The sequence below is a fragment of the Plecotus auritus genome (genome assembly GCF_963455305.1).
Source record: "Plecotus auritus genome assembly, chromosome: 7".
In the NCBI taxonomy this organism is placed as follows: Eukaryota; Metazoa; Chordata; class Mammalia; order Chiroptera; family Vespertilionidae; genus Plecotus; species Plecotus auritus.
The window spans coordinates 107,268,904-107,296,677 of NC_137774.1; the positions used below are offsets into that span (position 1 = coordinate 107,268,904).

Below are 27,774 nucleotides of genomic sequence, written 5' to 3' on the forward strand. Positions count from 1 at the left end.
AATGACTCTCACTCCCAAGGTACTTATTCTCCTTACATTAACCTGAAACGTTGCTGCTGCAATTTAAACACATTTTCCCTTTACAGTTCTCCTTTCCATTTCAGGGAAACCTCCCTCCCTCCTTTTTTTCTTTTCTCATCCTAGAAATTTCCATGCTGAATCATTACATTCATTAGACTAAATCCAAAATGCACCAACTGTGATTCCTTTGCTAATCTTTTCTTAACTTGGAGCACTAGAAGTCAGGAACATCAAAGGTGTTTGGCAGAGTGTCCTTAGGTGACTTGAATGGAAAATACCTCTGTGTTGAGGCTCTGAGAACAAGCACATGTCACCAAGGAGATGTGCTGTACTTGGGCCTCACTCTCGGTAAACACCCCCCTCCCCGCCCAGAGCTTCTGTCTAAATTCATAAACAGGACCCAAAACTGCAACGCTGTTCTTACAAATCATCTCAACCTGTGTCATTCACTCGCAACACAAGAAGATCTAAGTTATCACAAGTTTCAATGATAATCCAGTGGCTCCTACATTTGGGTGCATTCAGTGTCTCAAGTGCTGAGAACGAATGAATTTGCTGCCAGAAGGCAGCAAATAGGTACAATGATTTGCCTGTGTGGATTTAACCTATGCCAATGGCATAGGCCTTAAATTTACAATGTCATATTTTTTCAGAACCCCTGAAATTCCTTTTAAAATACACATTTAAAAAACTCCACCGTGGCTGTCACAGAAATAAGTGAAATGAATTTAGAACGTGCACCAGTACAGGACACTCCTCTGCACGACACAACAGCCTGTTCAGAAACATAGGGAGCTTAGCCCTCCCTGCTTCCGCAGTAACTCCATCAACATTGGGCTAAACTTTATGAACATAATACCTAAACCCAAGTCTCTAAAGCCTGCCCTGCTGACCCCCCAGCCAACTATCAAAGTCAGCTAGTTTGCAATGCATAGTAGTCTTTGGAGTCAGTCAGGGTGGGTGCAAGGGCCAGCCATGCCACTTGCTTGCCAGGTGACCAAGTCAGGCCACCTTTCTGAGCCTTAGACTCTCCAGCTACAACTTTGAGCATAATCTGTATTTCTATTTCTCAACCATTTTTCACATCACCCCCCTAAGGAGCCTTATTTTTTTTTATTACCTAATCACCCCACATGATCTTATAATACCATAGGATACTATAGATCAAATTTTATATTTTATGTATATTTAAATTTTATACAAAAAGAGCAAAATTTGTTCATTCCCTCAAGGCCTATGTCCATCCCCTTGAAGGTGATACCTCCCCTAGTTAGAATGTATGGGGTACTGATGTGTATTTTCCAGGATAGTCCGGCAAAGAGTTAATGAGCATGAGCAGGCAGCAGGCATACCAGTAGTTCGATCTTTCTCATGAAACTCACGTCTTAGTAGTTTATCTAAGTACGTGCGTGCCTCCCCTGGAACAGGAAGCTGTTTTTATCATAATGCATCACTCTATCACAGACTGCTAGATTGGACTAAGTGACGTCAATGGCTCAACAAATCTTAATCACCAGAAGATTCATCTCTAGGGTGCCTACCGACGGCCTCGAAGCCATCCCAGAGCACAAAGAACAGAATTTCAGCGGGGAGGGACTGGACTGGTTAGTCCAACTACTTCATTTTGCAAATGATTAAATCAGATCCAGTTTTGATTTGTATTTTTTTAACCTCAGTTCTTAGGAAAGAAGCTTCCTATGGAGCTACAAGCATATTTGGGTTTTGACAGGCAGTAAAGATAAATCCTTATAAAAATGTTTGCATCCTTTTTAATTTGTGAAACTTGAATAAAGGAAAGGCAGAACATAATATTCAACTGTGCTTTAACTGGATAACATAATTCCAGATTTTTAAAAACTCTTTTATGTTAATTATTTAATACAAAAGAGTCTGGTATACATTTAGAAATACCTATGAAACAGGCTTTCTTAATTTTTCCAATTCTCTTAATCTCTGAGCTTTTCAATGAAGTTTTGGAATCACAGAAGCTAGAAACCAAAGCTCAGATACAGTCATATACAATTGTGTCATGGGCATAACTGAAGGGAATGTCATCCTCTCCTTTTTTTCTCTGCCAATCAAAGTTCAAGGCTAGTTCTTAACTGACAATAATAAAAAAACATTCTATTTTTCCCACTTATTTTAGGAAAAAAACACTATTTGCTAATTTCTGTAGAGGCTGAATGAGGATAATGAAGACTTGTTCTCAAATCACTGTAAGTTTTCCCCTCCTCCTGTGAAATAAAGCAAAACTATCCCCTGAGGAACCAATAGGCAGAATCTATTGCTATTGGGACAATGAAGCGAGAAGGTACAAAGTAGGGAAGGGACACTGTGACAGGGTTGAATCAGGTGCTATTATTAGAAAGTACAGCCCTCCCTGGAACCTGAACTATGACATGTTGTCTAATGATACACGTGTATCCATTTTCCCCAACTTCCCACAACAGTGAAGGACAGTTCAACCCTGCACTTATTCACACATGCGCCACCCCCATTCAGCCGTCCTTTCCAACATTTTTGAGAATAAATGTTTTACCACTAGCTTTCCTTCTTTGTAACACCAGCTGTGCTGGCAGCCAAGGCAGAACCATGTGCTCATCAGGCAGATAAAAGGCTACACTGAAAGGGCCTCCGATGCTTGGGGAGGATGGAGAACCAGACAGTAAGCACTTGCTCCTTCAACTGCTTTCTTACCCACCCTTCACCTCTGTGGCACTTAGATGTTCTGGGGGCTAGGCACAGGCACAGATTTTGTTTGTTCATTTTTTGAATGTATTTCAAAACACTATTTGCTAATTTGCTAAACCTTAAATTCTATGAGGCATATGCCTCACCCTTCTTACCTAGCTGCAAAAGACCTTACCATCCTCTAAGTCACTATCCAACACTTTCCACTGATTTATCAGCTATTTATGGAACAGTTACAGTGTCCCCAGCACTGGGCTAGGCTGCTGATTCATTAGTTACAATGTGCCCAGCACTGGGCTAGGCTGCTGACTCATCTACAGAAGAGTCCAGAGAATGTAGGCAACCTGTCCCTGTTCTCAACCAAACCTGGAGCAGAGCCTTCCAAGGTGCAGTGGACAGATGGATAAATGAAGTAACACATGAAAGAGAATACTTTAGATAGCTGTGGTCTGGTGGGTCCAACACAAACAGACAAAGTAGTATGTGTAATCCCAGGTAGAAATGAGGACAGATGCATAAGTAGGTTAGAGATGAAAGTATTTTAGAAGCTCTAAAAAGAGAAACACGATGCATCTTCAAATCTGTATTCAAATGGTCTTTCACTATAAATATATAATTAAACTACTCCAAACATCATCAAACAGAAGCAAACCCATATTTGCATTAAGTAAACCCTGTGGCCATTAACCAAGGTGTCAGCATGATTTTTCTTATTCCAATGGGATTCATTAGGGCAGGGAGGTAAGGAAGCATCACCTAGAAACTCGGGTTTAGCCAGCCAGTAATGCACTAAAATTTTTATTGTACATACTACTCTGAGGGAATTTCAGTATATTTAAAAATAAAGTAAGTTGGCCCAAGGAAAGAATAGGCTTTTACAGGAGTTGGTAAGGGCGTCATTTGATGTTCCAAGAATGGCATGAATGATACTTTGTGAGGTTGACATGATTCAAGAACTAAATTAATAGTTGGACAGGTCACCTTGAGAATTCCTCCCATCCCTAAACTTGAAAATCCTGTGACTGACACTTTGATCTGTGCATTGTAGGACTGTAGGTGTAGGTCACACAGCATTGGGAATCTTACATCAGAGTATATTCGTTTCTAGCTGAACTTCCTTAGTAGGTGTCAGGTGAATCTGAAGTTGCAATAATTTGAGATTTATGGAGAATTTTTAATATTTAAAAGCATGACAGTTTCTTATTCATACCAAGATCTTGAGTTGAACAGATTACAATATCTTTCCTTTACTGAATTTAGATTACCATGTCTTCACCAAGCTTGCTTTGCATACAAAGCTTTATCATTCATTTCAGAGAGACTGAAGGTCATCTGATGGGAATCTTCTTAACTCCCTTTTCTTTGAACCTTAACCTATTTTTTCCTCTTCCTCTCTTTCCATCTCTTTAGATAAAGGTGGCATCCCAGTGGCTTATCTTAAGGACCTTATTCTCTTTTTTCAACATCTTTTTGGCATCTCCAAAATAAATCCGTCACTGCTCCCTTTTCAACTCTCTCCTCCTGTGTTCAGTATATCTTTAAGTCCCTACAACCTTCACCATTTCATACAAGTTAAAATCTCAGATTCTTCTTCAAAGCCTTACCTCTGAGCCCCATACGTCACTGGTACCTGGCATGTGGAAGGATCATCCCTTCGTCCAGGCCCCTCTCCTCTGGTCTAGATCCTGTGATAGCCTCTCAGCTGGATTTCCTGTTCCCAGATGCCCTTTACAATACCACTGCCAGGACTTTCTTTGTAAAGTACTGGCAGCTTTTAAATTACTCATATGCCTAAAACCCTTCAGGCTCTCTCCAGTGCCTGGAGCAGAGTTTCTGTAAGTATAGGATTGGGGCAGTGGCCCAGGCCAAGGTTGTGGGAGGTATTTGAGGTGAATTTCACTAGCACAGAGACTCAGGATTTAAAAATATCGTATTTTTAATAAGTCATTTATTTTCATTTTGCTTCTCTTTTGATCCTTCTGACAGGTCTAAGAAAAAGCACTAGCTTTGTGCTGCTAACAGGTCAGGATCAACTCTTAAACATTTGTTGACCTCCCACCATAACAAACCTATAGGCTCAGCTCAGAGAAGTAGAAAGGAAACAAGGTCAAATTAGAATTTAATCCCAGTATTGGGTTTCTGGATTTATTTAGAGCAGGTAATATAGGGTTATTATTTGCCATAGTGATAGTAAGCTCCTTTTAAAGTGAATGTGTTCTAGAAAAATAAATGTCAATTTAATAGAAGTTCCACTAAAAAAATGACGCAGGTAACACAAACATCACGAAGGAAGTATTTGGGAAGAGATCTAAAAGCCACACTCCTCATTGTCCTGCACATCAGCTCCATTTTAGCTAATCTCCAACCACAATCCTTTATAAATTCTTTGCTGTGGACACAGATGCCCCTTAACCATGCCCTGCACTTTCCCTTCTCCATACCCCTTATTTAGGCTGTTCCTCAGAAGGGGCTAGATTTCCTCACTCTTTGGCCTTCTGACATTCTAAGTCCCAAGTCAAATGTATTCTTCTATAAGAAGTCATCTCCTAAGTTTTAAAATTATGATTTATGATCTGTGTGCTTGTCCCTCAGCGATGGTGGTTACCTTATTCTCGCTCATATTATAGTTTATTTATACATTTACCCTACTATATTGCAAATTCCTGGAGGGCAAAGACTATACCATTTTTATATTTATGCTCCCCAATATTAGTAAATGAGATAATGGGTGGGAATTTTCTTTCTCATATAATTGCTTGCTCCAGGACCCATTTGTAGCATTTATTTTTCTCTTAATAAATGAGTATCTTTAGAAATAGGTCTTAATATTTAAAAAGGCAATTCTAACTTACAGAGTAGAAAACACCGTATGAAACACTTTCTAAGTCTCTGAAGAGGTTAGATTTTTATTTGTCTCCTCATTTAAAGTCATTCCGTGATTCAATATTTTTGCCTGTATTTAGGGGGATGGGGTGGGTGATGAGTGGGTGGGAAGCTCTGTTCCAATTTAATTAGGTCTGAGGACTTAAGGACAAGACCTTAAATATTAGCAAAACATCCAGAATTAACCACCGATTCTCTTATGCAACAACTCTTTATTGATTGCTGGCTTTGTTCCAGGGTTTATGTTAGGAGCACATGAAAAGTCAAAGCCACCACCCTGCCCTGCAGGAGCCATGCTGTGAATCACCTACATAGTACGTCTTGTAAATGGGATTTGTGCCTTGTTGCTTTGCTTCAGGTGATTCTCAACTGGCAATTAATGAACTTTGCGCCAGCTCATCTGCTGGGTCCTGGGGTCCAGTGTAATTTCCTGTTTTAACTTTATTTGCCACAGTATATGATTTCTGACTTTTACCTCCTGAGACAGTATCTGGCTAATCAATAGTAACAAGCCCCAAGGCTCATAAAACTATGGACTCTATTGACTATAAAAGTGCTAATCATTTGCCAGGTGAAATGCCAACTGACCTAAGTAGAACTTCCTTTCTGAGCAATTCCAGTCAGATTTGTGTCTGCCAGTTATCTATAAGTCTCTGACGATGGCCTGTTCTATGAGGCCCATGTTTGCTCAGAGAGAATAGCTTATAGCTGTGCCCAAAGCAAACTCCAGGGGACAATGCAGCCAGACTTACTGGCTTGGCCTCATCACCACAGTGTCCATGATGACAAGAAGGATTCCCTTGATCCAATGGCATTCAAGTTGTTTATAATATAATAATCCTATATAATAAAAAGTTAATATGCAAATAGACTGAACAGTGGAACAACCTGTTGCTATGATGCACACTGACCACCAGGGAGCAGATGCTCAACGCAGGTCAGTGCACTTCCACAGGGGGAGTGCCGCTCGGCCAGAAGCTAGGCTCATGACTGGCAAGCACAGTGGTGGTGGTGGGAGCCTCTCCCCGCTCCGCGGCAGTGCTAAGGATGTCCTACTGACATCTGGGGAGCGGGCCTAAGCCATCAGTCGGATATCCCCCGAGGGCTCCCAGACTGTGGGAGGGCACAGGCTGGGCTGAGGGATTCCCCTGCCAACCCCAGTGCACGAATTTCATGCACCGGGCCTCTAGTATTATATATATACCACTCTAGTTATATATACTGTCCAGCCATTCATAGTCCTTAAGAGACTTGCACATACAGTCTTTTTCTGGTTTTATAGAACACTAAGACACATATGAATAATCTCCTTAATATGGAGATGTCACTTAGAGCAGCACAAGTTCTCTTTTTTCCTTTGTGCCTAGTGGTGATTTGAGAAAAGACAAATTAGCAGAATGGTTTTAGTAGAATACCACTGACTAAATACTGATCATGAAAAACTGGGAAACATAAGGATGGTTCAAACACGGTGCTTCCTTTCAAATCGTGCCAAGATTACTTTCAATTTAAATAAAAGCAAGCAAATTGCAGATACATTCTTTTAAAATTTAAGCTATCATAACAAAGTTTAACCCACATGTTGGCTTTTATTTTTCATTTCTTTTCCTTTTTATACAATTTCACCTAAATACATTGGTTCACTAGTAACTATTACCCAGATTTCTTCTTTCCCAACAAAGACAATCTATAAAAAGCAAATGTAATATATGCTTAAACAAGAACATCCAAGGCTATGTGCAAAATCGATTGGAAAGTGGTTAAGACAACTTAAGGCTGGATTGGAAAGGTATAAAAATCTGTAGCATTCAAAAGATAAACTCATTTTGAGAAAGAAGCAAATTGCAATTTCACATCCCAACTATCTGTCTTTAGTATGAGAAATGTGGCCATCAAAAACATTGGGGAAGGAAGGAAAACATTATTTTTACTGAGTGTGAAAACTACCATGAAATGATAATTCTTTGGGGTGAGAGCAGGCCTTGCCAAAATGAGATAGATCTACAGTCAGTCTGAAGGGTCAGATGAGAGGAGGAAGTGAAGATGGAGGAAGCTGTGATACGACAATAATATGAAATTCTTATCAAGCAAAAATGCCATTAAAGTTCTGAAACTCCTATAAAACATGTTCTCTGAATGCTTTTCTAAAGTAATATAAATAATGTTATCAACATCCATGATATTGTCCCAGATATCTGGTATATTAGCCAAATTATAGCTTCTCCCTTTATACTTTTCTGAGGAACATTGTGTTTATAGAAAAGGCAGTAATGCTTAAGAGAAATAGCCAAAAAAACCTCACAAAGGACTTACTAGAGATTCATACTAGAAAATCAAACAGGAATTATTTTAATCTTTTGCTGGTCAATTTGTCCCATATAAAGTGACATAAGCTGAGTTGCTAGAAACAGTTCTGCGTTTGGAAGCAGAGACCATAGGACAAAAACAATCATGGTATTTTATGCTGACACTCCATTAACATAACCACAATAAAGACTGTTTTACCCTTAGAAGTGCCAACAATAAGCATCATGAAGCCACTGTTTTATCCATAGCTCAGCTACATATTGTGGAGAACAACATGGCAAAGAATACTTTAGATTATCTTCCTAGTCAAAGTGAAATCATTCTGGCCATGGTAAATGACTACGTTTGGAAGGCTTTAGTTCTAATCCATCCCAAGATCTGCCCCTCCACAACGTTCATTTATTAAATTGATTGGGGTGACATTGGTCAACATGAACATATAGGTTTCAGGTGTGAGTTTCTATGTTACAAAATTGCACCATGTGGCTCAGTAGTTGAGCATCCACCTATGAACCAGGAGGTCATGGTTCCATTCCTGGTCAAGGCACATGCCCAGGTTGTAGGCTTGATCCCTAAGGTGGGGCATGCAGGAGGCAGCCAATCAATGATTCGCTCTCATCATTGATGTTTCTGTCTCTCTCTTGCTCTCCCTTCTTCTCTGAAATCAACAGAAATATATATATTGCCCTAGCCGGTTTGGCTCAGTGGATATATTTCTTTTTTCAATGTTTATTGTTGACACTATTGCAGATGTCCTCCATTTGCCCCCCACTTTGCCCCCTCCACCCAGTTCTTCCTCAGCCCCTCAGCCATGACCACATTGTTGTCTGTGTCCATGGGCTCTGCATATATGCATATATGTTCTTTGGCTAATCTTAAGGATTCAGTGTTTCCACTGATGTTACTCAAAGTCAATGAGGTCAGAACTCCTGAGACTAGATCCCTCAATAGATCAGAGCACTTTTCTCACATATTGCTGCATTATATTTAGGTGGACAAAGGATGTAGTTTTTCTTTTATTTTATAGCCAAAATAAATTATACCAGCATTTAGCTAGTACTAGTCAGAATAGCTTAGGTCACTGATTAACATCCTTATGACACCTGGACCTATCACTTAATCCAATGTCAATGATTGATCCTTGATTACGAAAAGTTTATATTTAGTCCTAAATATATTATAATGATCATTTGAAAAAAATAAATAAAATGCCTTATTTAAGCTGTGACAAATATCAATTCATTATCTGAAACTCAAAATAAAATTAGAAAAATCTTTTATAATATCACATTGTGCTTGAAACCAATTTGACAAAAATGATGCTACTTTCAAATCAGTTAACTTGTTCCATGAAATGATAGATAATAAATATTTTAGGCTTTGCAGACCACATATGGACTCTGTCACAATGATTTAAAAAAGTAAAAATTATTCTTAGGTCATGGGCTTTCCAAAAACAAACAGTGGGCCAAATTTGAGAACTCATAGTTTGAGAACCCCTGCTATAGAGAGCTCAGTAGACTGGAAAGAACATTTTTATTCCCTCAGTTCTCCCTCATACTTGTCCCTAAAAAATGATCAATAAGATTCACAGATTAAGACAAAGACTAAACCAGATAAAAGAAAAGACCACGAATAAAAGTCTTATGTTATATTTCAAAGAACCTACTTAGACCCCTTCAAAACTGTGGTTAAGCATATGATTGCATAAGAAAGTTAAACCTCCTGGTTTAAAACTCACGAGCTTTTTTCCTTTTCTCCTGTGGCTAGAATTCTCAGAAGTCTTGCAGCGCACGGGAACAGCCCTTGCTGTGTGCATTTCTAACAGGAGCAAGGCTAGGTTGCTTATTACCCCTATTCTACCATTCACAAGGCTTTCAGTACATTAAACACACCAAAGGACCTAAGTTGATGGCAGAAGGGACAAGAGCAATGAACTTAGAACATGAGAAATTTTGTGAAAGAAGGATGGAACGCTGCCTTAGGGGCACCCCCATCTGTCTGCATGTTTCTCTGCTCTGTGGAGGGCTGTCACAACAGTCGCCGCAGGGTGGGGTTCCCTCTGCCCTCCCTCTGCTCATCCCAGTCAGTGACTGTAGCCACACAGAAGCTGAGAGCCCACAAAGCAAGATCCAAGATAAAAGGCCGAGCAAGTCTGTCAGAAGTCTGTGTGCTCCAGCAGAGTCAATGAAAGGCCTTGCAGAGGGACGCTGGGAGGGTGTCACGCAGGGCTGCACTGCCTGTCATGTTCCTGTGAGGCTGAGCCTGTGGGGCCAGCGCATAACGAAGGTTTCAGGTTTCCTAGACCAGTGTGCCTGCAGTGTTCAAAAATTCAGCCAGGGCTGTCTTCACTCCTGCTTCAAAGAAATGTTAAATGAACACAGAGCTCCCCATTAACCTTTGTTAACTTACTAAAGAGTAAAACTCTAAATACTTGCTAATGAACCAGTTCCTAGAAATAAAGATGTAAGAGTTTTTTCCACATTTATCATACATGATTGCATTAGTAGTGTTCCTTATAATGACTCTTACTGGGTTGCACTTTAACATATGAAGGAATTCACGAAGTGCTGCTAATTAGCCTTCTGTTGTTCTGACTGATGGTGCCTATCTGTGCAGAAACATTCACCCCACAGGTCCACATGGAGCGCTGGTGGTTGGTGCTACTCTTGACCTGATAGAATTAGGTGACTTGTAAGGTCTTATCTGACCCAGATATTAAAGGGCTCTGGGCTGTGGGGATCAAGATGTACAGATATTGTCTTTATCCTTGAGAAGCTGGTCCAGGTGGGGCTTTTGTACCTCCATTTGCACAGCGTGTAGAATACCATAGGCACTCAAAGAATACCTTAAAACTGGAGAACTCATCCCCTAACCCAGATCAGATATAAGTTTTGAGCTTACTATGCTCATGATTAATGACTACAATAGTCTTCCAGGTACTTCTTCAAGACCACATTAAATCTGCTGGCATCTTAATTTATTTTACCATATAACCCTCCATCATCATGCACCTAGCCAAAACACATACTCCATTCTGTTCTTATTAAGGTCATGGGCATTTATGACTATAGTAAGGCTGAAATAACAGAATCCAGATGATAAAGGAGGTGAATGGTGGATGAGAAGAGGAATAAAAGCTATCAGGATATCAAAAATGAAGTATCTTTAAACTGGAATACAGAACCTGACAGAGTGGTCTCTAACTGCAAACTGACACCCCCAAGCTTCTTAGAACCTATTTAAAACAAATCAAAAACAAGGCAAAACACTTTACTAATCAATAGAAAGCACAGTAGACAGACTACCTTAGTAACTAGTATAGCTAAATATAATCATCTCTTTCTAGACATATAGAAAGTCAGAAATTCTAAGGGCTGGCCACCACTAAACAAAGTTAAATTTCTGACCAAAGTGATCTTTCTGTACTGGATGCTTCATTTTGTAATATGACTGCCTCCAAAATAATCATATGTGGAGATTCTTAATAGATACCTAGCAAAGCCATACCTTTGTCCAAAAACAGAGAACTTATGATCACCAATATACTGATTCACATGAAATATTAGGGACCATTTCTTTAAATCAAGAAAGCTACTAAATTTAACTTTTCACTATGATCATTGGCAAGAGATTTCCTGCCAATTCCCTCGATCTAAATACATAGTACCTTACTTTGTGGCTTTCATATTTACAGACAAGGATACTTACATGAAATTTCATAAGAGGTTCTATGCCTGCAACATTAGATACCACAGAATCTGCAAAACTTTATTTTATAATTGCATCTTCTTTTGTTAGAATATTAAATACAATTCTATAAATGAAAATAGTATATATTATGTAACACAGAAAGCTTTGAGAATACTAAAGCTATGAGAGGAGACCTGAAAGCAGTGATATTAGGCAGCAGTCACTCAAAATCTTTTGCACCTGAGCCACTGTGGAATACTGAATGGCAAATATCAATTGCCACATCCTTGTGTGTTGTACTATGATATCCTGTCACTGTGATATGAAGCGCACCATGAAGAACAGTCTAATAGTGGTCATTTGTTCAGGAAGCCCATGGCCTGATTAATACTCTTCCAAAGTCATGGGGGTGGACCATCATAAAATCTGGCCAGGCCACACAAAAGGGAGGTGGCAGCTTGGTTTTTAACAATCTTTATCCACATACCTAAAGTAGGGTCGGACATGTTACAAATGTTTGCCCTTGGTCATGAAGAAAGCTGTGGATCTATGAAAACAAAGTATTGTGCCAACGGGGAAAAAACCCCCAAAACAAACAAAAAAACAACAACAACCAAGAATTTTTTTTTTTAAATATATTTTATTGATTTTTTTACAGAGAGGAAGGAAGAAGGATAGATAGTCAGAAACATCGATGAGAGAGAAACATCGATCGGCTGCCTCCTGCACACCTCCTACTGGGGATGTGCCCGCAACCAAGTTACATGCCCTTGACCGGAATCGAACCCGGGACCTTTCAGTCCGCAGGCCGACGCTCTATCCACTGAGCCAAACCGGTTTTGGCACAACCAAGAATTTTAAGTATCCCCATTGGAGGCAATTCAGGAACTTCTTTCACCCTCAGTGTAAAAATGACATTCTTTCTGCACTTCATTCTTCATAGATACTGCAATTATAAAAGCAATGTAAGAAACTAGAAAGATATTTCTCCCTTGCTCCTTCCTCTCTTTACTATTACTGGAAAATAGGGTTTACTAGAAAAGCAAGATGTCAGGGTAGGAAAAGGCCAGCAAAGAGAAGCATAAAAAGCAGAGAACTTAAACAAGTCTCTTCAAAAAGTTCACATTCCCTAGGTATAAGTAGCTGGCTTTTTTTCCTGTGTGGCTTTGGGAGGTGAGGCAAACTGATTTAGAGAAAGGCAACTATATGTAGCTTCCACATGTACAAAAACACAAGAATGAAAATGACAAGACAGGCCACAAAAAATATTTGCAAATCATATATCTGATAAAGGATGGGTGACAAGAATAGATAAAGAATTCATACAATTTAATAAGACAAATGACCCAGTTTAAAAATGGGCAAAGAATTTAAATAGATATTTTGCTTAAGAAAATATACAAATGGCTAATGATCATATTAAAAGTGCTCACCATCACTAGTCATTAGAGAATTGCAAATTACAACCATAGTAAGATACTACTTTACACTCACTAGGGTGAGTATTAGATTATATAAATAACTGTATGTATATGTATATGTATATGTATATGTATATGTATATGTATATGTATATGTCTGACAATGTGATATATCCATATATATGACAATGTTTTCAAGGTTGTGATAAAAATGGAACCCTTATATATTGCTGATATCTGGCAGGAATGTAAAATGGTGCAGCCACTCCTATATGTCTACTAAAAACAAAAACATGTATTCATACAGAGACTTCTGTGCAAAAGTTCACAGCAATTCTATTTAAAACAGCCCCAAACAGGAAACCTTCTAAGTGTATATCAACTGGTGAATGGATGACTAAAATGTGGCATATCCTTACAACAGAATACGATTCATCATCAAATAAAGAGGGACAAACTATGATACATACTACAACAAGGATGTACACCAGAAATTTGAGCTATGTAAAAGAAACCAGATACCTAATTCCACTTCTATGAAAGGCCCAGAAAAGCAAATCTATGGAGACAGATAGTATATAAGTGGTTGCCTGCAACTAAAGGGAACAGGGACTTAGCACCAATGGGAACAGGGATATTTTGGGGGTGCTGGAACTGATTAAAACTCAATAGAGGTGATGGTTGCACAGGTATAGACTTTCACTGAAAACTGTTGAATTGTATATTCACAACATATATACATAACTTATGCCTCAATAAAGTTGTTTCAAAACCCAACAAGAATGACAAGAATCCTCTTTTCTTTTCACACTTAAGTTAAAAATTATGGTGAAACTGCACATGAAGTTTTTTTATTCCTTTGTTTCAATAAATTATTGAAAATGACCATGTTCTCAAAATGGCTTTGACTTTGCCACCATGCTAGGTTTAAATATTTGATGATTGGGCCTTTCCCAATATCCCTAGGAATTTGGCAGCGATCAGATTAGTTATTAATCCATGGGCTTTGAATCAGGGACACTCAGGGCTGGAACTGGCAGAGTTGGAGAGTTCAAGGACTGACACTGCCCTCCTCGGGGCCTCAAAGAGCATCAATAGACCAGATGCTGCTCTACCAGCCCAGCTAGCGGCGGAGAAATGGTTCATCCAGTCCTTCCCAGGGGCGTCAAGCCAAGCAGTCTGCCTCACAAACAGCAGGTGCTCCATACCCCAGCTCTGGGATACAATTCTAAAACCCACCTTATTCACTAATGAATTCCCATAGCATTAAACAACCCCATTAATGTGTACTAAGGGTAGGAAAATGTAACATTATAATACAAGGAAGACTTGTCCCAGCTGTTTGCATGTTCCAAATGTGTACACTTTACTGCATATAAAGCCACTTATCTTAAATTTCTTTTGTTATTTTAATGCTTTTGCAATAAGATAACATTAAAAATAAAGGATATAAACTTTAAACAAATAGAAAATCCTGCAGGGAGGTAGGAAAAACTTGAGTTTTCTCCAACCAAGCCCCATGTATGTCTACTAGTAAGAAATGTACTAATTTTCTTAAAGACAAAATGTTAGAGCATTGACATGTTCTTTGTTTTTATCTGAAACCAAGGTTCTGAACTGCAGGAGAATGGTGCACACATGATTGCATACATGCACCCTGTTTAAAGTACTATATGGATGACCAAAGGGATTTTCCATATTCCAAACATGCTCCAAACCTATTTTCCATAAAGTGTTAACATCAGCCTGGGTTTCAGGATGGAGAGGACTAATGTACTCTGAGATCAGTGAGGTTGGATTTCTGAGCTGTCTTTTCTGCTTGCATATAATCACTGCTGGTATTCTCAAACTGCACTCTTCAAACTAGGATTTGAAAGCATCTTTCCAACAAATATTAATCCTCATTGTTCTCTCAGGAGGTAGACAAAAAACAAATCATATGTATGTAGGAATGAAGAGAAAATTGAGCTTGAGAGAGTACTGGCTTTTCTTTCTATAAGACTTCATGGCCAATTTACTTGGAAAACATTATACTGAGCATTGACGCTTCGCAAGTCACAGATGCATCCTGAATGCTTTCAAACTGCCAGTTTTTATACCTTGAAAGAGCCCATTTTAAAGTTGTGACTCACTTATGAGCCCGAAAATGCTATGTCTGAATGAATGAATCAGACCCTGGAAGTATTTAGTTTACAAAGTATTACATTACCATCAACCACCAGTTACAAATCCATTGATGAAATGCTCAGAGTTTACTTAGCAACAGCTGAAACCTGAAGTGGTGAGAAAGAATCAAATGATTCAGTATACTGTATGAAGAGAGGATGCCAGCAGGATGTTTCCCTAGCCCTGCAATGCACGTTTTATGACTACTTCTACGACTACTGAAGAAACTCAATCACAAGTCATGTGTTTCAAAGTGAAAGTAAATAAAAAAGAAATAAAGCAGCTCTGATGGGCAGGGCTTGAGAATTTGCAGGCCTCAGAGTCTCCTAAAAATATAAAATAAAACCATGGATGGTAAACCAAGAAAACAAGCTAGTGTCTGAAAATGTAGCTCCTGATTTCATATTCTCCTACATTTTATCCTATATAAATAATAAAAACCAAATAGCACAAATGAGAACTTCAGATCCCACCTATCTCCCCCTCCTTGCAAAAATGTTTTCTATCATATAAAAAAAGAAAACACACTCAAACTTTTGAAATGAGAAACTTGAAAATTAGAAACCAGTTCATTTAAGCATTCTAAACAGTTTACCACATATTGAAACTTACAGCTCAGTTTTACTTAAAGTCCTGCTCTATGTAAAGGAAGTCATCGGGTATGATCTTAGAGTAACTGATTTATGCCTAGCCACAAAAAGGTGACCACAACAATGCTGAATTAATTTCCTAGCTGTAAACAACTACCATTCTATATTTGGTTATTGGTTCTCAGGAGTAAGGGTATTCATTTACCTTAATATGTAGAAAACTGAGGTGACATTCAAGGCCCATACTCAACAGAGTGGAACCCCAAATCATAGAGCCTCTCTAAATCGGTGCTACAAGGATGGAAACCTGTGTAGTTATAAAATAAGATTCTTGTCCTTCAAGGGCTTTCCTTACCAACTTCTGTGTAACACAGTATTGGTGTCAGAAGACATAACCCATTCTTGTGTTAAAAGTAGCTATTTTATGGGCAAAGGACCTAAACAGACACTTCTCCAGAGTGGACATACAGATGACCAACAGACATGAAGAAATGCTCAAAGTCACTAATCATTAGAGAGATGCAAATTAAAACCATAATGAGGTACCATCTCACACCTGCCAGAATGGCTTTCATCAACAAATAACGACAAGTGCTGGTGAGGATGTGGAGAAAAGGGAACCTTAGTGCACTGCTGGTGGGAATGCAGACTGGTGCGGCCATTATGGAAAAGAATATGGAGTTTCCTAAAAAAAAAAATTAATATGGAGCTGCCATTTGACCCAGTGATCACACTTCTAGGAATATATCCTAAGAAACCTGAAACACCAATCAGAAAGAATGTATGCATCCCTATGTTCATAGCAGTGCAATTTACAACAGTTAAGATCTGGAAACAGCCCAAGTGCCATCAGTAGATGAGTGGATAAAAAAGATGTGGTACAGTTACACTATGCAGCAGTAAAAAAGAAGGATCCCTTACCCTTTGAGACAGCATGGAGGGACCTGGAGAGTATTATGTTAAGCGAAGTAAGTCAGTCAGAGAAATACAACTATCACATGATTTCACTCATATGTGAAATCTAATAAACAAAATAAACTGTTGAACAAAACAGATCCAGAAACACAGAAGCATGGAACAGACTAGACTGTCTAATCTCAGAGGGAAGGTGGAGGTGGGTGGTTGGGTGGGAAGAGATCAACCAAGAACTTATGTGAACATATGTGTAACCCATGGACACAGACAATAGTGTGGTGAAGGCCTGGGGCAGGGATTGGGGGCAGGCTAGAAAGGGTCAGTGGGGAAAAAGGGGACATATGTAATACTTTCAACAATAAAGATTTTGTTTTTAAAGCAGCTATTTTATATGAGATGTATTTTATATAAGGTTTTATTGTGGGCCATGATTTGACTGTTATACTTCACAATATTCTATGTTATAAAAAAGTAAGTATCAAGTACATTTCAGAAATCATCTTACAGGCAATATAAAAAAGTGCAATGTAAGAGATTATTTATGAGAGAGTTAAAAAAACAGAGAAAAGCCTAACTTGATTAATGGAAGAAATGAAACACACTTTTAATAAACTGTATAATAGATGCTAAATACAACTGAAGCACCTGTCTGTCTGATAATTTAAAAAATAAATACCATTAATTTTCATCTATCAGTTTTTAGTGATAAAATATTATTCTAATAGATCTAAAATGCAGCTTAGATGATCAGAGTCTATTCAAAATAAGTTCCATTTGTTTGTTTCTCCAATTTTTCCACTTTGAATAAAGCAAACCATTCTTGTCATTTTTAGAAAAACTTTTCTCTTAACTAATGCATCTCCTTAATGCATACTGAAATGCTCCTACAGATATAACAATGAGATACATAAAAACAGTAAGTTTATGTAATGTAGCTGCTAATGTCTTAACTAAATAAATCTTTTTTCAGTAAGAGAAATGGTTCTGAGCACCTCCAGTTTATTAGAGATGATTACAGCATCTGCTTTTGTGCTTGGTAATTGCCACATAGCTCCCAGCTCCCTTTTCTTTCCCCCTTTTTCTTCTCCATCCCAAACTCACCCTCTCTTCCACGTTATGGAACTTGGAGGAACAATAGAATATGTTAAACAAAGAACTATTTTTTTTAATCTAAATTCCCAAACTGTGTAGAAAGCTACCATCCTTTTCTATTTCTGAAACTTCAGTACTGACATATGCTAACTGGGTTTCCCAGAAGATGTGCCAAATAAAACACTTTTTTCCTCTTGGATATTCCCAATACACATTCACATATTAAATGCTCAGAGAACTTTTATAGTAAAAAAGAAAGAGACACAACAAAATGCTTTCTTTGTGTAACAAAGCACTGGCCCATGATATCCAGTCCTGCTCCTTGCAAAACAGCTACTAACCTTCTCCAGTTGTAAAGATAGCATGCTATCTTTATAGAACCATCAAAACCCACTTTGGGTTGAACATGCTATCTTTACAGACCCAGTGAAACCTCAAAACTCCGGATGGTTTAATTCCAAATTTTTAGGACCCCAAGCTCTCGAATTCGGACTTCTTCAAAGACATAATGTTTCTGAGGTTTCTTCTGACTGATTAAATGCCTGGACCTAGGTCTCCATAGCCATGAGAGCCCTTATCAGCATCAGACAACACTCCCCAGGCTGCTTCACAAGAGAGTGCTCTTTCCAGGCCTAACATCCATCGAAATACAAGAAGAAACTAGAACCAGAGAGAAGACATACTGTGGCCTCCTCCTGACAAATGCAGGCCACAGAAATAATGCAAATACTTGCCACTCTGCTTCCTCCTATCATTCAGAGGAAGAAGGAGGGTAATTACTTATGGGTAAATCAGAGGTGTATGAGCTACCAGGGAAAGTAATAGCACCAGGAATAGATGCCTCCTACAGTATGCCCTCCTCCTTAGGAGCAAACCTTTCCCAGAAACCTCTAGATGTGCTGTGCTAGAAGGCTAGGGATAGGTCCAACTTCTCTAGAAAGCCATCTGCCTCCCCACCCACCCACCCACAGCTCTCTCCTTTTAAAAATATTCTTAGACACTCTAATTAACTAAGAAGAGAATTTCCATCAAGTGTGAATCCTCTTTTAATATGAAGAAAATGTTTGCATTGACCAAAGATGGAGCTGGTGGGGTTCATTCAAATCCAAATTCCAAACCAAAGGAGAGAGTTGTGTGTAGTATTGAGTATTATGAACTTCACAAAAGGGAGGGAAGGAAGTAAACATCTAAAAAAGTATAAGATGCAGAAGACATCATATTTAAAATCAACTTTGTGAAAAACAAAGCAATTTTTTTATACCTTTGTCTCTTACAAGCCACATAATGGAGATTATGTGCACCAAAATGGGAAGTTTAAGGAAAAACAAAATGTGGAAAATCTACCATCACAAGGCTGGTTAATGATTTTCTTTTCTTTTACACATTTGTACAAGAAATTACAAAATGTTACCTTGGGAAGCTGAAAACTTATCAATCCATTTAGTTTTCAATGAAGAAACAAAGGCAAAGAGAAGTTAGATGCTTGGTCTGAGGACACTCAGCCTTACATGGTACCACTAGGACTTAATCCCAGTGTGCCAGTCCAAAGTCGGTTGTTTCTCCCTTCCCCACCTTCAAAGATTGGGTCCCTTTTATGCACCTGCTGGAAACACTCTCATTCTTGATAGGAAATAGGTAATTTCCACTTTCTAGTGCCTTCTAGACAGAAACAGGAACAGCCCCTCATCTAACAATTTGAGCACATTAAAAAACAAGCGTCTAAGAAGATTTGGTGCAACTTGCTTTAGGCTTACTGTATGTGGCGACAATGGGTTATGATATCAGCTAAGATGAACTGTTTCTGAAAAGAAAATGGAAAGCATGTGCACAATGTTGAGGCTATTTTATTTAATTGGCTCTTGGGAAGCAGATGTACAAGGGCCACCCATTTAGATATTCATATCATTAAACCGCTTTTCCTCCCATTGTTACATTGTTATGCATACCTTTTAATTAAAATAATCTCCATAAACTAAATAGGTATGTCAAGTAAGGTTTTCGATACTTATTGTTCAAACTTCATTGGTACATCTGCTGGAGAAAATATAAGCCTCTAAATACTGTGATTGCTAAGAAACAAAGCATTGCCATAGGGAGCCTACCTTTCTTTAAAAGGAAACTTTAATCCTTCACACACCATAGTTATGTAGAGAAGTGCTAAAAAAGGTTCAGATACATAATATCAAAAACTAGACACTTCAGAATTTCTGATAAGAGGAGCCCAAGTCAACAAATACACTGATCCTACATCCCCATAAAATGATTGTAAATCATTTTAAAACAAAAAAGGAATGAACAAGTAGAAACCCATAAGTGAGGCAGGGAAGTTATCAGAGGGAACAGAGGCCCTGGTTCTATTCCTCCCCTCCTCTTCTAGGTTAGAACACTTCGGATGGGACTTGTGGCTAGATACCTATCCCCTGGCTGCCCCCCTCCCAATTTTCTGGGGTAAAAAAAAAAAAAAAAAAAAAGAGTTGTGACAAACAAAAACTGGTCTCTGCCAGAATTGGCAGCTATGCTGACCTACTTCCCAGTTTTGAACCCGCTCAGCCCTCAGTTCACCATGCCATCGTCCAGAGAGGAGGGACTGAGATGAGCTGCCTGGAAGACCACCCCCTCCCCAGTGTCGGAGACCATGAACCACCCCCACTCCCTCCCCTTGCCCATAGCTGATCTAAACCTCCACCCAGATCCTATCAATGTGACTCACTACTTGAGTTTGCCAGCACTCCCCTCCTCGAGTGTGTACTGCCACTTTAATAAATCTGCTTGCTTTGTTGAATCTCTCTGTCATGCTCTTGAATCCTTCCTTGTCAGGTGACAAGAACCTGGGCACAGCCACTCAGTGGAGGCCTCCCTTGGCCTCTGCGTGAGTCCTCTGGCATCGTAAGGACAACAAGAATGAGTGACAAGACAGCAGTAAAGAAACTAGAAAACCAACTGACAGCTGATAACTGACTTACCCGACTTGGAAAAGAAGAATTCTAGACCAGCAGTGGTGAAAAAAATCAAGAAGCAACCAAATTTCCACTGAGAATCAATACCACCCACCCCATAAAGACTCAGGAATTTTAGACACCTATACCTCTGTAAGTGGAGACAATGGCAGAGCCTTAAAGGTGAGCACAGGTTCAAATACTACATAAAAGCAGTTAGACACCTCGTTTCTCACTGGTAATGCCTTTTGCCAACCTGCAGGAGTCTGGAAGTTTATTGTCTGGAGGGGGTAAAACACAAGGTTTGTGGGCTGACTACAGGGCATCAAACACTGCAGAGAACAGGCCTACTGTGCTGCAACTAGAAAAATAAAGACGTGTTCACATATTAACTGTTGAGACCTTTTTTCGCCCCTTCAATTCAGAGTGCTGTCATCCAGGCTTCTATTATCATGGCAGGACAATAGAACAGGCTTCCCAAGGAGCAGTCAGATTGCTCAGAAAAAAACCCCCAGAAAATATGTAAAGATACTAAATCAGTGCTCCATGCCCCACACCCAATCACCCTTTGGTGAAGCCCCAGTAACAAGTTCTAGATTTGCATAGAAAGTATCCAGTCAGCTCTTTAGTAACTCACTTGTCAGTATGGACAGATAGTCAAAGTCACCTAAACACTTAGAAGCTTCTAAATGCGAAGCCAAAAACAAACAGAAAAAAATGAATCTTTAGGGAAACAAAAATATACAAAGAGAAAAAAATTATCATTAACATCACCAGAGAAATAAAACAGTACATCTATAAAAGACAAGCATAATATGACTTTTAAAAAGTAGGCATTTAGAGATAAAAAATGAGCCATTAAAAATAATGCATAGTAAAGAAGAAATAAAATCCCCATAGACAGTTTAAAGATAAAATTAAGGTTATCGCCCATCTATAGAGCAAAAACAGAGATGAAAAACAATGCAGAAAAAAAGTAAAAAAATTAAAGAACTAATACAGGGAGAGCAAATATCCACACACCAAAATACAGACACAAAAATCATTAAATAATTCAAGGAAATTTCCAAGAACTGAAGGACACTAATCCCAAGATTGAAGAGGCCCACTAAATTCCCAATACACTGGATTAAAATAGATTCACACCAAGATACATCCTTGTGCAATTTTAGAGTATTGATCCTAAAAGATTTCAGGATATAAAAGATAAAAAATGAGAATAGCATAAGATTGTGGGACCCTAGATGCCAGAGGAAAATGAAGTCTTCAATATTCTGAAGGAAAGTGAGTTCTAATCTAGAATTTTATATCCAGCCTGGTTATTACTTAAATATCAGAGGAGAATAAATATTTGCCATAAAAGTTTCAAAACCTACTTCTCCACCCACTATCATTTCTTAAAAGCTACTAGAAGATGGATCCTGCCAAAACAAAGGAATAAACGAAGAAAGAAGGAGAACCAGGCAGGGTTCAAGGAAAAGGGTTCTCCACATGAAAAGACAAAGGAAATCCCCAACATTATGGAGAAGCAGGTCCAAAAGCCCCAAGAATCACTTATTCAAGGTTAAATTGCTAGGCTGCCCAATGTACATGAGTCTAGTATAAAAAGATTTACATGATGTGGGAGAATTTAGAGATGATTTAGTGGAATGTAGATAGGAAACTAAGTAAATAAAAAAAAAGAAAACTTAGCAAATAAAATGAGGCAATTATCAATTCCAGAGAAAATAAAAAAATATGCAGGAAAGGCAAAATGATTCTAATATACTACATTGTTCAACTACAACTGCAGTTCATGTAGTCATAATAATATAAACATGGAATATAGGTTATTGGTGTTTACATAACTTATTGGGAAGATAGAAATTACTTTGGGGGAGGGTAGTCATAAAAGGGTGTGTACATGTAAGTGAAAGAAAACTAAAACCCCAGCTTCCATAAAAATGTAGATGAAAAATCTAGATGTAGCAATATAAGCAGTATCATTTATAAATATGAAAAGCAATCACCAAAGAAGTAGCTAAAAGAATTTAAAATGATTACTTTTGGAAAGTAGAAATGGGGAGGGGTGTTATGGGTGTTTTTTTGTGTTTTTTTTTTTTTTTTTTTTTTTTTTTTTGCAGCAATCCTCATACAGATATTTTTCTTCACTAAACTGTGTGTGTGTATAAAACTTATATTTTCAAAAACTAAATTAAAAAAAACCACACCTTCTTACAGCGAAGACCAACACCCTAATATTTAAGAGTGCTATACATTTTTAAATAGTTCCTCTCTATTGCTAATTTCAACTCGACTTTTCTTAACCAAGATTACATGAGATTCCCCCTGTCATGACAGAGTTCCTCCCATCTATGTAACAAATCCATTTTTGTTTGTTTGTGAAGTAGCAAGGTTAACATCACTGATGCCATAACTGATTAATTCGGACTCAATGAGCAGCTCCTATATGCTCAGAATGTGTGTCTAGTTCTAGAACACCATAGCTCTTCAGACATAAAACAAATACACACTGCTACTTTTCACTAACTGTGGAGAGTTCAATAAAACTGAATATTATACCTACAAGCTCCTTATTAGTAATCACATGAACACTATTATATATAGGCACTACAATCAACAAACCACTTCGAGATATTCCCTAAAGTTCAGACACCTTGCAATCACCGTTTTTCCCTTGGATTTCTGTCTCAACAGTAATGAATGCTATAACCAATGAGGCACCAAAATGATTCAGTATATCCATTCAACAAACATTTCTGATAGAAGTCTCCTATTCAATTTGTAAGTCTCCAGACTTTTTCAGATAATAAAGACACCCATCTATTGAAAACTGATCAAAGTAAAAAGAAATATACATAATCAAGGCATTTGATGGATGCAGAAATCTTAAGAAAAGTTTTGTCATACTCATTTAAAAGAAGCCCACCTGAGAATCCAGAATTTTCAAGAGTGAGTCACTGTGGACCTCTAATCTAAAATGTGTTCTTCCTCCCGCTTTCAAGGACACCATATGGCAAATTATGTTCTCAGGAAAAGAAACAAACTTACCTTTCACAAGCTCGAACAGTCCATGCGGCAATTATCCATAATGAGATACTAAAAACCAAGAGTACAGTTCCTGGGCATATAGTCATTAAAGTCTTCATAACAAAACGCGTATTGAAGTTTATCTTATTAAGTGCTCCAATGCTTCTAGAGGAGGCATCAGTGAAAAGTTTGCTATGTAAAAGCATGACTCTGGCAATCAGATAGAGTCTTAAGAACATTGGTATGGATAAAATAATATCCACATCAGCGGTGGTTGTGGATGGGGCATAGGAGAAGGCAAGCCGGGCCGTCCATGTGAACGTATAATTCCCAGGTATGGGATGAATAGCACACACCAGTATTTCCAAGCAGATGAAGAAAATACGCTCATAAGTCATGGCTATTCTCCAGTCATCTGCTCCATTGTCCACCATGAACAACTGAAAAAATAAAGTAGAAAATCAGCTTCAGTATGGCATGAATGGTCCACAAGTGTTAGTGCAGATTTTAAAAATACATAACAGATGACTTCTAGCAATCATGGCAAGCTAGAGGGTATGATTTTAAATGCTAGCCAGGTACACTATTTTTAGAAAGTGGTATTGGCACAAAAGGAGCATTTCATTTTGTAAAAATTAAAAACGTGCTAACCAGGAGCTGGAATTATTTTGGGGTCCATGCTCCTGGCCAATCATGTAAGGAACATCATTTTAAAATAAGGGGGCTGGGGCCTATCACAGTAAAGCACCCCCCTTAGATGAAGTTGGATGAACTTGCCTTATGACAAACTGTTTTCCCTTAAAGGATTTGGATCTAAATCCTTACACAATTCTAACCACATTTTCAGTGAAATCTATTTATGGTGCCTCTGCAATCAGTTATACCCTATAATGCAACTACACATGAGCGTTCTTACAGGAAATCTTATTCTTGGCTTCAGAGAGAAAAATCACAAGAGACTACAGTCGAATGTGGCAGAAGCCTTTCTTCCAGTATCCTCATCCTGCTATATGTTCTATCTCTTTTCTTCTGCTCTCCCTTAGCCTTCCCTGGGATTGTTTTCAATCTTTCTTTCTTTAATAAATATTCCCTTTTTCCTATTTCTGTCATTCCTCATACCACAAAGAAAGAAAATTTTAAAAAAAAGAAAGAAAAAGGAGACAGATAGATGGATGGATAGATTAGATATATAGACAGATGGAGGGGAGAGAGAGAGAGAGAGAGAGAGAAAGAGGGAGAAAGAAAGAGAGAGAGAGAGAGAGAGAGAGAGAGAGAGAGAGAGAGAGAAGAATGTTTCCTGGCTTCCCTGTCTTTTCAGTAAACAAGTCCACCATGCTCTAGGAGTCCATGAACAACCAGAAGCATTTGCAAATGTGTGGTGACATTTCTGACGGCCACAATGACTTTGTGGGGGCTACTGGTATTTAGCATCAGGAAGCCAAGGGTGCCAACCATGCTGCAAAATTCTGGGAGTCCCACGCACCAGAAAGACCTGTTTGGCCAGAATGCCAATAGTGCTCCCCCACTAAGAAAGATGACATTTTTTTTTTTTTTTTGCCTTCTGGTAAGTAGCCAGCTTAAATAGAAAGCATGAGATGAAAGCAACCCAAATAAGAACCGAGCGTTCTCAGGGAATTAAACCATAAAGGTTGGGAAAGCAGGTTTCCCCTAGGGCTGGATTCTATGTTCTGTTCCTCTAGAGTCAGGAAAGTACCCCCCTACCCCCCCATTTTAGATGATTGCAAATTCCCATTCTAGGTGAATTTTCCCGCAGCTGGTAGTTATTTCTCATGCTGTCATTAAACACTGCCATCAGTGTTCCTCTGTAAGGGCAGACATCTGAAGACAAAATTACCACTCTTTTCTAGTATCTCAAGAAGATGAAAACTAGCAAAATCTCTCAGAAACATATCCAAGTTTTAAAAAATTAAGTATGACAACATAATGGCTTATAGGTATGCCTTTATCATAACTTTTCATCTAGGGACCTTAAAGTGTTTGACAGATGCTAATAGATAACAAAAATTATGTTTTTCCAGTGTCCAGTAAAGAAATAGATCATAAATAAAGCATCCCAAGCTGGCTATAGAAATATTCCTTTTCAATATCACTACTTTGAATATCATATGGGCATAAAGGATTTCAATAATTTATACAAAATATTGTATAGATGCAATGGCAGGAGCCTTCTAAACTTATCAGTCAGTAATTTACTGAGTACTGTGTAACTCTGAAGAAATGTGATCCCCAAATCTCCTAAGATGTTTATATCCAAAATAATGTGTCCCTCAAACTAGTTCCTTTGGGAGGCTTTATATACATGTTCCAAAAATGTGGTACCCGCTCTCTTCGGAAATTGTTCTTAGGTCCTGTTACAAATCACAGAAAGAAACCAGTATTGTTATTTAGATTTATATTTCCATTTCTACTGAAAATGGTATTACCCAGTTTGATTGTCTACTTTCTTCACTGAACTTAGCTCTGAATGACTTGGCAAAAATCAAATCCACCCCCAAAGGGGCTAAGAATCAACACTCCAGATAATCAAAAGCTGTGCCACAGATTCTGAGCTCATTTCCAAGATTTCTCAATACCATTTTGGGCAACAGCAGCATAAATGCAGAATAAGTACTTTCCCAGGTAACTTGGAAAGAAACTCCAATTTAGATCTAGGAAAGAAACTCCAATCGGGGACTGGCCCTTCTTCGATCATTCACGGTGCACTGGCTCCTCGACCTCACTCTACTTTCTCTTTTCAGGGCCCCTTTCACTGTCCCCTCTGCTTAGTTCCCTGACTAGGCTGGTTCTCTATTCATTCCCATCACTTCAGCGGTTATCTCCCTGGCATCCTCAGCAGCCCCTAGACCTTCTGGTGGGCCTGCCCACGTAACCTCCAAAACTGGGACCTGATGTCCATGCTGCTTCGGGTGGACTGGGGCCACCACATGCCCATGCCTTCAAGTTCAGCTGAACCCTCCTCATCTTTTCCTGTGATCTTTTCCTTGTCTCCATAGCATCTGCTCCAAACAATCAGCTTTCTTCCCAAGGGCTATCTTTGTCCCTTGTTCTATCAGCACACTTTCTCCCCAATATCAGAAATAACCTCTATTTTATACTTCAGCTACAAACTTACCTACATCTCACCTTTCTCTCCATATTTCCCTTTTCTCTTGCTCTACCTGTCTAAAGCAATTTTACACCAAAATCTAATTCTCCTGTAGTGAGAGACTATTTTCTTTTTTTTTTCAAGTACAGTTGATGTTCAGTATTAATCTGTATTAGTTTCAGATGTACAATACAGTGGTTAGACCGTCTTGTACTTTACAGAGTGGTCCCCGATATTTTAAGTACCCACCTGGTCCCATACATATTACAATATTATTGATTATGTTCCCTATGTTGTACTTTACATACCCTAGGGGCTTAATCACAAGGAACAACAACAGCCTATAATTATTGGAATCGAGAGCCTAGGACTCAGTGGTCAGCAAACTCATTAGCTGACCACTGCCCCAGGCCAGTGGTTGGCAAACTGCGGCTCGCGAGCCACATGCGGCTCTTTGGCCCCTTGAGTGTGGCTCTTCCACAAAATACCATGGCCTGGGCGAGTCTATTTTGAAGAATTGGCGTTAGAAGAAGTTTAAGTTTAAAAAATTTGGCTCTCAAAAGAAATTTCAATTGTTGTACTGTTGCTATTTGGCTCTGTTGACTAATGAGTTTGCCGACCACTGCCCTAGGCTATTCTGTAACTATCAATTTGTACTTCTTAATCCCTTCACCTTTTTCACACAGCCCCACAATGCCCCTCCCCTCTGAAAACCACCAGTCTGTTCTCTGTATCTATGAGCTGTTTCTATTTTGTTTGTCTAGTGTCTGTCTTCTTCTCTCTCTCAGCAGACTACAAGCAAGTTCAAATCTCTACTGTTCACTGGAAACAAAGAAGAACCTCTATTGGCTCTATGTCTGATCTACGTGGTACTGATTTTCTGAATTTTTTTTTTAAGATTTTTAATTGATTTTTAGAGAGAG

At 38.7% G+C, this 27,774-nt stretch overlaps 1 protein-coding gene across 2 annotated transcripts in view; it reads right to left on the minus strand.

The window, feature by feature from the left end:
* The window catches only part of KCNN2 (potassium calcium-activated channel subfamily N member 2), a 275,099-nt gene that overhangs the window by 86,479 nt on the left and 160,846 nt on the right, over positions 1 to 27,774 (minus strand). For both annotated transcript variants that reach the window (XM_080677708.1, XM_080677709.1), the window contains one exon: positions 23,767 to 24,185. In XM_080677708.1, coding sequence (XP_080533834.1) covers positions 23,767 to 24,185 — 419 coding nt within the window. The remainder of the gene's footprint in view (positions 1 to 23,766; positions 24,186 to 27,774) is intronic.